The sequence below is a fragment of the Cervus elaphus genome, chromosome 27, assembly GCF_910594005.1.
Source record: "Cervus elaphus chromosome 27, mCerEla1.1, whole genome shotgun sequence".
Classification (NCBI taxonomy): Eukaryota; Metazoa; Chordata; class Mammalia; order Artiodactyla; family Cervidae; genus Cervus; species Cervus elaphus.
In genome coordinates this window covers 13,209,782-13,223,503 of record NC_057841.1, presented here as the reverse complement: position 1 = coordinate 13,223,503, position 13,722 = coordinate 13,209,782, and the positions used below count along the sequence as shown (strand labels likewise).

General features: G+C 37.2%; 1 protein-coding gene across 2 annotated transcripts in view; it reads right to left on the bottom strand.

The window, feature by feature from the left end:
* The window catches only part of TMX3 (thioredoxin related transmembrane protein 3), a 36,619-nt gene that overhangs the window by 19,270 nt on the left and 3,627 nt on the right, over nucleotides 1–13,722 (bottom strand). For both annotated transcript variants that reach the window (XM_043889041.1, XM_043889042.1), the window contains exons 3-8: nucleotides 12,104–12,143; nucleotides 10,760–10,883; nucleotides 4,568–4,613; nucleotides 3,212–3,292; nucleotides 1,048–1,147; nucleotides 301–378 (exon numbers count right to left, since the gene is read on the bottom strand). In XM_043889041.1, the coding sequence (XP_043744976.1) occupies nucleotides 301–378; nucleotides 1,048–1,147; nucleotides 3,212–3,292; nucleotides 4,568–4,613; nucleotides 10,760–10,883; nucleotides 12,104–12,143 (469 nt within the window). The remainder of the gene's footprint in view (nucleotides 1–300; nucleotides 379–1,047; nucleotides 1,148–3,211; nucleotides 3,293–4,567; nucleotides 4,614–10,759; nucleotides 10,884–12,103; nucleotides 12,144–13,722) is intronic.

Genomic DNA, 13,722 nt, shown 5'->3' with positions numbered 1-13,722 from the left:
GCCCACCTCTAAATAGCCACACTGCTGCTTTATTATTTTTTTTATAGCAGTTATGATATCTTGTGTATAGCTTTGTTTCCCAAGGACCCAAGCAAAGAAGGACTCATCTATAATACTAAAATTTAATCCACTTCCCCATCCACAAGACCATAACCTCTACCGTACAAGGGTCCTGATGACTTTGGCTGTCATCAATAATCCAGGACTTAAAAGTGTGCATGCCACAACGATTAAAGGACAATAAGCAGTTGCTGAATATACATATTAACACACTACTTAAAATTCAACTTTAAATATTACCGCAGGGACGACTTCTTCTGAGGCAGAAAAGAAGTACGTGTATACAATTAATTCTGAAGCAGCATCAATATATTTCTCCTGTGAAGATACAAACAGAAAAAAGGTAACTTTTAAATAGTAACCAAGATCAAAATTCATTCCTCATTAAACATTCAGAGCAAGTAGTATCATTGCTAATATTAATAGATCACAACAATTTGCTACCTTAAATCCTTTCATATGGAAAGATTAAAGGTAAATAAATTGTTTCTTAGGCAAAAGACCATTATAACTAAGTGCTTTTATACACCTTCAAATAACGTTCATTAAATAAAACAACCTCAAATCATATTTATTAATTTGCTAATGAAGAGAGAAGTGCATGTCCACACATGCCAACATGCACATACATGTATACAACAATCTTAAAAACAGTGAGCTTTTGCCTATTACACTCAACTGCTTGTGGCAGTCTCAAAGTCTCAAAATGCTGAAAAGCAATACAGAATTTAAATAAACAGGTCAGGAACAGAAGAAAGACTAAGGCAGGCAACATCCACCCACTTTTTACTCAATTGTTTCATGAAGGCAAATACTATAGAGGGTATATGACAAAGTGCTTTTATTATAAAAACACTTAGATTGAACAAAAGTATTCCTAATAAGGGTGAAGTAAGTCTTGAGTTTTTCATGAAAGTCTTCATTATACAGAAAATTAAATTACAATACATCTGTTCTTATGGATTAAAAAATAAAATCATTTGCTACCTTTAGAGGTGACTCTCCACCTATATAAACAAAAAATACTCGATGTCTCTTCTGCATATGTTCAAACATTTGCTGACTCGGAAGTGGCCGAATTAGAGCCCTGTTTGAAAATAGAACAAATGAAAAAAATCTTGTATTTGAACTAAGACTAGTACATACTTTGTTTCTACTTATGTCAGCCCATCATGTCTAAATGTCACAAACTTTTATTACTGTATGAATTGCATTTTAAGTATATCATTCAATCCACATAAATCTTATGAACTATAGCCCATGACCACTGTTAAACCCATATAATAAAAACACAGTACCTACAATTTGATCTACCAGTTTAAAAAATAAGCTTTAAATATGTCCCTCTGGAGAATATCACCTGAACCAATGTTTGGATAGGCGAAGATGGGACTATAATCTATTTAGAATCCTCAGCTAAGAACAAAACCATCCACGTTAGAGGTAATTTTTTTTCTCCCTTTCAAAAGATCATTCACACAAACACACTGTGAAACACTATTGCAGGAGTTAATAATATTATATTTAGAACATTTATGTCTTACTCTGTCCATTTAAATGCTATGTAGTTTTAAAACACCCTATAAAGAATAAAATCTAAAATGTTCCTAAGTATGTTATTCTTCTTGGGAAAAATAAAATGGAAAATGGTAGCATATAAGAATTTTATGAAAACAAAACTGTAAGAAGTTTTATTAGATATTTCAAAGCCAAATAAACTGAGAAATGAACTACATCAAAGGTGACTATAAAACATATGACTTATGAAATATTATTAAAAGCTAAGAGGCAGTCGTCTTCTAAATGTGGTCTATAAGATTTTTATTCTATCACATTTGCAAAAGGAACAAGATGTATTCTGCAAAGGCAAACATATTTTCAAAATGCACAGTTCTTTAAATGCATTGCATCACTCTATTCAAGTCTCTATTTTAATGCGTAAGTAATTAACTGGTAAGTGACGCAACTCCAGAAGTGATTCTTGAAATTTCCTTTGCAGTAGACTCAGTCCTAGTTACATCAGGAGAAGGCCATCTTAAAATTGCCAAAACATAAAGACTAATCTAAACCATAGGGGAATAAAGTAATCCTACTAGAGACCCCCTCATGTAATATAAAGTTACCTCAAAATTATTCACAAAGCAAATAAAATGAAACATGCAATCAGTAAGAAAATACAGTAAAGATTATACTTTATCAAAGCTTTGCAAACTTTAATATTCAAAGATCATTCCTAATTCTGTGTCTTTTCTCAAACAATTTAAGCTAGGTAGTATCATGCCACCCAACAAATCCATTCCAGTATTTCAATTTAACTTAAAAATATTCAGAGCTATCAATATATTACATCCTGTCAAACTCATAAGCTACTATACTTTCAAAGTAACCTACTTTGATAAATGTTCTCTTCAAGAAGTTATACATAATCCCACTAAATAAGTATATGCACCAACTTTCTATATATGCCAGCAAGATGTAGATTAAAAAACAAAAATTCACCAAATTCAAACCAAAAGGAAAGACAAAATTTGTTTTCTTAGCAGTAAAACTTCAGAGATCTGAAACTCAAAAAAAATCTCTGGGTTCTATTACATTATATTCTAAGCAAAGCGTGCAACAATACCTCACAGCTGGCATTCACGTGAAAGATGTGAAAAGATGTGGGAAAGAATCTTGGCTACATCTAAAAAACATCTTCACATATCATAGGCTAGGGATTAAAGTCTAAGACTATTCAGAATATCATGTTGTGGGGTTTCTCTTAACACTGAAACTAGACAATGTGAAAAATAATGTAAACCAGGTAGTACAAAGGCAAAATCATCATAAAATAAAAATTGAGATTCACAAAGCTGTTAGAAGTAATCAAGTCTTGAAAATGTATTATTTTCCCCAAAAAATCCATTGGGGAAAAGCTCTTCTATACACAAAATAAATTTAAATGTGAGTGAGGTCAACAAATATGTAACATAAATCATGGACCCTTTTATTTTTCTAGAGAAGCTCTTTGCATATGCTATGCAACTCTACCTTTCCTCATAGACAAATTTCATTTAAAAACCTAAAAATATGTATATTCAGTGTGGTTTATTAAAATACATTTAATTTTCAAATACTGATATCATAAAGGCCTGTCATAATACAAACTTACCCTGACACTCTGTGAGCAAACTCAATTATATCATCTTTTGTTCGTGGTCCTCTATAATTATATGCTAGGTCCCCTTTTAATCTTAAAAGAAGAAAACAAGATAAAAGCTTGCATTAATTGTTTTCATATTTAATGATAATCACTCTCTATTGTTACACAAATCACAGCATACAAAATAGTAAATGGAGCTTTAGAAGCAGCATAATCATGGGGAAAAACAGCTGAACACTGCCTTCAAGGGATCAACAACTAAAAATGCAAAGAAAAGACTACATTTTTCTAAAATTATGTGAAAATATTTCACTGTTTGACAGCTGCATATATTTATGCCTTCTAATAAAGGAAAAACATACACATTCATGGTAAGGAACTCAAAGCATAAGTCTTACTATCTTCTCTACTAAAAGGTCAGTGAAAGGACGGGAATTAAAAATATTTTGGTAAAGATAAAACCATTTTTAAGCAATACAACAGAGTAACGTGATAAATGCACCAAGACTGCAGAGTAAAACAACACATTAAAAACAGGTCTTCTAGAAAATTAGATAATCTTCTAAAATCTGGCCAATGAACTGTGTCCAACTAACTGAAATTTTAAAAGTTGTGAAAGCGCAACAGAACACCTATAATTAAACCAGAAGAAAAAGATAATTAACTGAACACAGGAAACTAAGAGGCTTAGCAAACATTTTTAAACAGTGGGAGGAGGGAGGCCAACACAGAACCCAAAGAATTAAAAAAATAACTTACTTTATTACAAAAATAAATTTCCAAGTAATTCCTCAACTCTTCATATGACCAAAATAAGGATGAGATCAGGATTAAACTCATGAGAAAATTCAATAAAATCATGATTACAAAACAAGGCCTTTAGAATTATGACAAGATATTTTTTACTGTATATGCTGTGTCAGACGCGGTCAAATCTACAGGTGATAACTAATATCCATCAATTTTATTTTCTTTTTCTTTCACCTCTAATGAAATAGGTCTATTTTAATTACAGAAAAGTAAAATCTGTTACAAGACAGGATTCACAAGTTAAACAGAATACCCTCTTGAGCGCCTGAGGGGTAAAAGACCTGTTGTAATTTACAACTGTACACCCTGTCCCACTAAGCACCTCTCACAGTCTAACTCAAAACACACTGGGTGAATTAGCCTTAAACCACACATTAACTTAAGTGCAAAGAGAAGCACAGATGGATCCCTCTCCCTGGACCACACTGCACCTAAAAGGAACTGCTGAACCCAAGTCTTCAATTCTCCAAGGAAGCTACTAGAAATTAATGTAATAAAATGTAAGTAGAGTGAACTAATAAAAATACACATATAAACATACAACACTCAACTTACAGCTTAATTGTTGGATAACCTCGAACTCCAAACTCTGAAGCAATGCCTTGATAAGAAAAAGAATAAATAATTCTAAATTTTTTAAAAATGAGAAACTAGGTAATAAATGAGCCTTTTACTTAAAAAAAAATACTTATACAAACCCATACAGATATGTTGTTTTTAACTCTTAAAAAATAATGTAAACACACAAAAAGGAAAAAACATGACATTCTCATACAAAATAATTACTTGATAATCCAACTTATGACTTACACAAAAATACTATGACAAAACAAAAAATAAATTCCAAAAGAGTAAATTTTATCTCTAAAGTACTTATTTTAAAAGATGTTCTTATTTTTTAAAAAAAATTATTATATATATATACCCACACATATATAAATAAAGTCTCACTCTTTATTTGACTTCATTTACAGAACACGTATTTCTCCAAAAAAAGGCCCATCTCACCCTTTAATGTTTTCTGAGTCTTAAAAGAACTGCTTTGTACTTTAATTTTAAAAACATGAACTGTAATTGCAAAAATAATTTATGATCTAAAAGCAACATTACTTGTTTTAAAAGTTTCTTCTTTTGTAATAACCTAGAGTATTAATAATTTCAGTTACTTCAAAAATTATTGTGAAATCCTCACGTTAATTAAAATAAGATACAGTCACTACAATGGCATCTTTTTAAGGAAAACAAAAAATAGTAACAAAAATAAGGAAACAACAGAGAATTAGAGGACTTTAAGAGGCATAGTAATCACTATAGAAAATCAAAACTACACCACTTTACAGATTTAAGGCAACTAGGACAGGAAAAAAGAAGTAAAATATTCTCAGTTAGTAGACAAAACACAATATATTTACACAACTATCCTAATTTATGCAAAGTATACTTTATTTACTCATATAATCACTCTGTTTTATTTCCAGAATATTTTTTATGATAGCTGGGTATAAAAAAACTGGGTGCTGATTTACCAATCACTTTAGTAATCATTAATTTTGGTTTCTCTCCCCCACAGCAATACGCAGGAAAAAAACAAAGTGAATTTGTGGCAAATAGTACAGAAAATCTCTCCTCCTTCCTTTTTCAATGCTAGACCTTCTCCCTTACACATGGAGAGAGGTGACCAGAAGGTTCTGGCCAGTGATCAACGACCGCTTTTGTCAGAGGTGACACAAAGAGCGGGGTGACAGAAGTAAGAACCTGGTGCACAGATACGAGGATACAGGTCCTGTCTGAACAGCCCTGTGAGCTGAGACCAATTACACAACGGGTCTGCACCTCCCTCTAACTTGGCACTTAATTCTGTCACGTTGTACACACATACATATATATAACTGAAGGATAGCTGGCGTTCAATATTAGTTACAGCATAGTGACTCCCTATTTTCACGGATTATACCCTGCCGAAGGTTGTTATAAAACACGGCTGCATTTCCCTGTGCTGTACATAACCTTGTTGCTTATTTACACACTGGTCTGTAACTCTTAACCCCACGTTCCTATCTCACCCCTCCTTGCTTCCCTCCCCCTACTGACATCCATACTTGGTTTGCTATTGTCTGTGAGTCCATTTCAGTTTTGATATTAACATATACATTGGTTTTATTTGTCAGATTCCACAAACAAGTGATAACATACAATATTTATCATTTTTTGTCTGCCTTATTTCACTAAGCATACTACTTTTTAGGTCCATTCATGTGGCTGCAAAGGGCAGAATTTCATTCTTTTTCATGACTAAATATTCACTGTGTATGTATATGTATGTGTGTGTATCACATCTTCTTAAACCAATCACCTGTTGATGGGCACTTGGACTGTTTCCATTGCAGCAACAGTGCTGCAAATGGGGTGCATGTATCTTTTCAAATTAAGAGTTTTCATTTCTTCCAGATATATACCCAGGAGTGGGATTGCTGGATCATAGGGCAGTTCTAGTTTTAGTTTTTTAAGGAACCTCCATACTGTCTTCCTAAGTGGCTACATCAGTTTAATTCCCACCTACAGTACACAACTGTTTTCTCCACATCCTTGCTGACATTAGTTATTTGCAGACTTTTTGATAATGGCCATTCTGAGAGGTGAGAGGTGACATGCCTTTGTGGCTTTGATTTGCATTTCTCTAATAATTAGTGATGTTAAGCATCTTTTCACGTGCCTGTTAGCCATTTGTATGTCTTTTTTGGAGAAATGTCTATTTAGGTCTTCTGCCCATTTTTAAATCAGGTAGTTTTTTTGATACAGAGTTTTTTTTATATAAGCTGTTTCTATATTTTGGTATTAAACCCAAATAAGTCATATCATTTGCAAATACTTCTGGATCAAGGATATTCTAACTGAATACTGTTGTTCTTAAGATTGCCCTCTTCCAAGTAAAAATATAGATTATGTGAGTAAATATGTTCTTAATGCTCCTCACCTCAAATTAAGAAGGCAGGCAAACATAGACTCTGATTACCTTCAACTGCACCTCATTAAGAAGTGCCAAAATATAGAGACAAATGTAACTGATCAGGAGAGGGAGGGTAGAGCTAGTAGCAACTGCTTACATAACTCAGTGTAATATTTGTACACAAGTCAAATAAAATGAAATATGCAATCAATGAGAAAAATGGCGATGGAATTTTATAGCTGATGTTACGGTTCTCCTAATAGGTCGCAGTGAGAGAATCCCAGCTGCACACTTTGTACCATCACTTAATCTCCTGGACCTGAGTTTTCTTGCCTGTAAGATGGAGTTGATGCCACCCACCCTTTAGACACTCGGTTCTTTGAACGTTAACTTCCAACCCTGATAGGATTTCAGCTGACAGTGATGGGGGAGGGAGAAGGGAGCTACCAGCATCCCGTGAGCAGAGACCAAGGACGGGCTGAACACCCAACAATGCACAGGAAACTCTTCTCCCCACAAAACATTATCTGGCCCCAAATGTCCACCAGACCAAGTCAGAACAACCTTGAAAAACAGTCACTGATTAGAAGGGCTTATAATCTAGAAACGTATGACTGATTTGCAAATATATCTGGAATCATGGAATGAGAATAAGAATCTTCCTGGTCAAATGCCCTTGAAAATTTATACATCACAGAGAGGTAAAATATGATCTTTATATAAAATGATGTCACACTCAGGCAGAGGAATAAGTAGCATTTTCAGTGGTTTCACAATAGAAATCAGTAAGGGATTACTGGTAACATGGTAACATTTTAACTTTTGGATGAGAACATTTTTGTCCTCATTTTTTAAAGAATATGTAGAAAAAGAAAGGCCAAAGTAACATATGAATTTGCACTGGACATAATACATCAAATAACATTAAGAAGTTGTATAATAAGTTAAAACCATGCCATCAAGAAATATCTGATAAAATTCCAAATACATATTGCAGGATAAATCAGGAAAGTTCAAATCTCTCCCATTCAACAATTCTATACACAGAGACTTGCTGGATTGAATATGATGGTGTTCATTTTAATCACTGCAATTACATGATTGAGAACTAAGCTACCCTCAAGTCGTCTAAGAGATTTTCTCTACTTGATCACTGAATAATCCAATCCCACGCCAAACTGAAATCCTAGGACGATCCATCAAAATTATACTTTACTTCAGTGATTCTCTAGCTCAAGTATGCAGCAGAATCACCTGAAGTCCATGTTAAAAATACAGATTCTCATGACTCAACCTGATTTTCATTTGGTAGGGGAGGTGTGGGCCTTTGGAATCTGAATTCATACTGAGCACCCAGGTATCCTAACACAGGTAGCCTGCAGACTAAACGCTGGGAACACTGGTGCCGTGACCACCTGCGAAGCTCCCCAGGGGGATGGAGGAGACGTGCCGGAAACTGCCAGTCCTCCAGTGCTCCACCGTCAGAGGCAGAGCACTGCCCACAGCTGGCCTGAAAAGGGAACTCAATTTCTTCACCTGTTTGAGTCCAAGTTCTACTAAAATGCCTGTATTTGAGCTGCCCTGAAATATTCAAGAAAGCTTTAAGAATTATGTGCCAAAAATATATTTGCAATCTCTAAACAGTAGTTTTTGAATACTTAACAACTTTTTTTTTTTCAAAGAAGATGGCATTTCTTTCTTCCATAGCAAACAAAACATCTCGATTCTATAATAAGGTGAAAAATGCATCCATCGCTGGCATCAAACACTAAACAGCAGACAATTTACTTCTTTATTGACTACCCTTTGACTCAGTGAAACAAATGCATTACAACACAGACAAATGTACGTGTATGCCATCTAGTCAACATACATGCCTAGACAGAAGCATTTACTTTCACAAGTTAAAAGGAGTAATTCCTTAAACATTGTGAAAGATTACTTCAGGAAATACCCACTCGACCATATTACCTTCTCTAACTTCTTACCATCCATCTCACCCCTCCTAAAGTCGCAGCAGTTCACTTGTGTGACTCAACAACTCTAGTTCTAATATCTCACCTACACTCTAGTTCCCCATATTCTCAAGCACAATAAAGCAAAAACCGCAAAGCTGAAACAGCTACTAACACATAAATACAGAATTACATATAATTGTTTTTTTCCTGGTAATGGTAATATAGTTCCAGTGTGAGTTTTGCTAAGACTCTTACACTATTATTTTCAATTGTTTTTCTTTATACCAGAGCTAATCTATCAAATCTGTGATTTAACCCTCGCAAATGTCTATTAAGAATTATTGTCTCTTTACTCTCCTGCCAACCACTCAAGTCTGGCCTCCCAGTATCCTATATCAAGATGCATACAAAAGTCAGCTTAGATAATCTTTTTGTCTATAACTGCTCTTTTCATCCTACATGTTTCTCCCAAAAGCATTATCAAATCATCTGCCTTCTCAAAAATGTGTGTTAGCTCTCTATTGAAAACTGACAAAACCCAAAACACCTTGTCCTACCTGAGAGGCTCTTAAAGTCTGGTATTATTCCTCAGCACTTAACAAGTGCAAGCCATTGTGCTAGGGCTTCTGAATAAGAAATATTAATACAATCCTCACAACCTTGAGAATTATCCCTCTCTCATTTACAGACAAGGGCGCTAACATTCAGAGAGGTTAGGAGCTCCCCCAAAGCCACAAAAGTAAGAGATGACTGACCTGGATTTAAAACATAGGTCTGTCTTCTCCTAAATTTACACCTAGAGTACAATGCTGACTTCCTAAAATGAAATATGCATTTCATATGTCATACTTCCACTTTCTTCATTAATTAATGGAAAAAGGAACCCCCATTTTATTGCGCACTACAAGGGACTGTACATGTGCTGTATCAATCCAGTCTCAAAACAACCACGGCAAAATGCATCGTGATTAAACATTCACTGGTGTAGAAATCAAAGTTTGGCGATTTGTTAAATGTTAAGAAACGTCCCTCGGGCCACAGGAAACAGCAGCAGGCAGAGCGGGATCTGATCCACTTTCTGAGCCGTGCTCTCCCCAAGTCTGTGTGACACCTCATATTCTCTGAACTTAATTCTGCCTCTTCCCAAACCCTTTAAGACAGGTATTGGTAAACTTTACCTGTACAGGGTCTGATAATAAACATTTTAGGCTTTGTGGGGCGACAGTCTCTCTTGCAACTACTTGATTCTGCCTCTGGGTCACAGAAACAGCCACAGAGACAACAGTAAACACAGGAGAGACTGTTTCAGAGGAGCTCCGGGCACAAAGCCGGCGGGGCCGCCTGTCCAGGGCCGCGGCCTGCCAGCCTCTGCCCGAGACACTCTCGTGTCTGGTGCAGACTCGCTGAACTCATCGACAGCGCTACGACTTCGCTGTAACACCCTCTCCAACGTGAGCACGCTCCTGATCCCCACTCGCATGTTAGCTCGCCTCATCCTTCGAGCGCCCGTGGACTCCTAGACCACGCCACTCGGCCGCTCAGACAACCAACTCTCATTCTTCACCCTCACAGCGACATCCAGAGTTCAACACTCCATCTCCTGTAGCTGTCTCAGGCAAGTGACTATCTCAAGTGGGCTCCCAGTAGGAACAGGGGTTCTAGAACTGTATTAAGTATAAGATTAACACAGACTGCGTATCACACACTCAATGGTTAACCCATCTAAACTCGTAAAATACACAGTCTGAAATCTCTTCTTCCTGTTACCTTAAATACTGCTTCTTCTAATTAAAACACTTGCATTATGAGAACAGAAAAATAATAAATCGAGTAGCTGCTTACTGGAATAGGAAGTAGCATCCATCTTTCCCACTTTCACTGGAGAACCGATGCTTTTCATCTCAAGACCAACTTCATTCCAAATCGGTTCCAGCTTTTTACAATGGCCACACCATGGTGCATAAAACTTGTTTAAAAAAAAAAGAGAGAAAATCACTAAGATGCTGTACTACTGTGGATGTCAATCTTAACTGTACAAGAATCTTTTTCACTAAACGATTGGATAATCATCTATTTTGGACCAAAAGTCTAAATATATTAAAGTGGTTACAAAATAAACACACACAAACCTAGACATGTCAACTTCTAGGATATAACTCAATACTGATATTAAAGTCAGTTTAAATGGCTACTGATATCTATTTAAAATAGATGATTTACGATTAAAAACACCTTTGCAAAAAAAAATTAAATAAAATAAAAACATCTTTGCTCCCAAATGAGTATGTCCATGTTAGATATAAAATTAAACCATCAAATACACTTCATATATCACATGCACACCCCTTAAGTGTTAATGACAAACATCAACTTATCTCTATTGCAAAAACCATTAACACAGTAGGTGACTCTGCTCCTGTAAGTATAACCCCTGGTAAGACAGTTTGGCACAGTGACAAGTCAGGCTGATGAAACTAAAATCCTGGTTCTTCCTTCTTCAGAATCACCAGATGGTTGGGGTGGTACTTAGGTGCCTCCCATTAGGCAGCATAACAAAAACTGTGTGTTGTACTTTTATGAAGTAAGATTTAACTCTCATAATATCAGCCTATGGAAATGTTCAAACCTATATCTAGGGAGACAGACAAACCAGTGACCTTTACGCCTCGCTGCCTGGCTTCAGTGACCGTCAGCTCTGCCCGTCTCATTCCATCTCTCTCGCTGCCACTCACCCCACTGTCTCACTGAGGCATGTCAAAATGCACCCCAGACATCACAGGTTTAAACACATTCAAAACGTCACAGCAAGGAAAAGACGGAAAGCTGATTCTCTCACTATCAAGATGAAAAGATGACTTTGATTGCCAAGTGATACTAATATACTCAATCTCTTGGATGAAATTAAACACTGAGAGTGAATTCTGTGATAAAACCATACTATAATCGCCCTCTGACATAATGCACAAGTAGACCTCGTGAGAATTTCATCAAAAACGGGTTCCCCTGCCAGAGATCCTAAGGCTCTGAGGTTCACTTTAATATAAAATCCCTGATAGTACTACCCGAGAAGACAAAGTGAGTTATGCACACTGGTACCGTCTGTTACCATATTTGGGTGAGGAGAATGGGAAGTCACATTTAAAATGGGAGGGATGGTTGATCTGTACAAAAAATTTACATACTCACATCTACAAGCCAAATGTCATCTTTTCGATTTTCTTTAAACCTAAAAAACAAGAACACAGATCTTGACTGTAGGTTTCCACTTTACAACAGAATAGCACAGGTAAAGATAACAAATTGGTAAATATAGGGTCACGGGACAAATTTTTCAATAAGTTTTACTTTAAAAGTTTTACTCAGTGACGTCTAAATCATATCCATAAACACCTTAATAAAACAAGAGCAATGATAAATTAGGAGTAAAAATTCGAGTGGGACTCTGTAGAAACGTAAATGCTTCAGCTTGGAGCCCCTCTCCTCCACTTACACCTGGGCCTAACAGGGAACAGAGGGGGGCGGGGGTGGGGGTGAGCCTTAGAAGTCTGCTGGCAGGCCTGGCTGCTGGGCGGGATCTGGGAACCTGACTCTCAGGAGGGTTCCCCCCATTTCCTGTTAAGGGCGGCTCACTGGTTTGCCACCACACAAACAGTGTGGTTATATGAACAGCCACCTTCCTTCAGGGAGGCTCGTAATGGCTAGGCAGAGGGGTGCTGACACGGCCAATCCCCAAGATAAGTTCTTGGGCAGAGTCTCCAATGAGCCCCCTCGGTGGGTACCATGTCACACGTGGCTGCAACTCCTAGTGGAGAAATTAAGCTTGTCCTGTGCGACTCTACGGAGAGACGACTCTTGGGAAGTTGCTCCTGGCTCCCCTGGAATCCGCCCCACGAGTCCTTTCCCTCTGCTGATGGTGCTGCGGCTACACTAATCTGGCTCCAGCTTACCCTTCCATTCAGACACCCCCTAAGATTTTCAGACTGTGGCACCTACCGCAGATAAACTCAATGTTTATTTGAGCGTCTACTGTAGTTTTTCATATTCAAATCCTAGCAGTCAAAAGCACTGCTAACTCCATAATGCCTTCCTAAACTACTCAAAGCTAGAAACAATCTCTCTGTGTCACCTTTACCCTCTTTATGATCTCATCAATTTCCACACGTTGTGGTTATATACATGTTATCAAACCACAGACACACTAATCGAGAAAGAAGTGCATTTGTTTTCAACTACCCATGCCTCGCACAGTGATCTGTATTCAATTTATACTGATGAATGACAGAAGCTCTCTAGGGGAATATTTTAGTAAGATTCTTAACCTTATAGGTAAGACAGAGAGAACACACTCCCCAGACCGGAGCTCCCGGGTGTTCACATCCACCCAGCTGCAGCCGTCTGTGGACAAGGACAGCGCCTTTAATTGGCTCCCAGGTTGGGGAACCCAAATGTTTTCACTCCCTTGGGGTTTACGGTAAAAAATTCTATTTTATGTTCATCTTGTGGGGCTACCCAGGTGTCATGGCCGCCTTAAGCAAACTGTTCAGCCAGAACGCTCTCACTGATGGCCATTATTCTTGATGTCTGCAGGCAGCTCTGCACCCAAAGGTAAATGGCGGGGGCCACTGTCTCCCATCATCTGATGCTTAATAGCCTCTCTCCTCTCCCGTCGATGGGAAGGAGCTGACTGGTACGGAATCCCAGACGGGGCCCCACGTGGAGAGGAAGGTGTCAGTAACTGTAAACGGGCAACAAGTAAAGGAAGGGGGCAGACAGCGTGTTCAAACACGCAGGGCTAACGGGAAGCA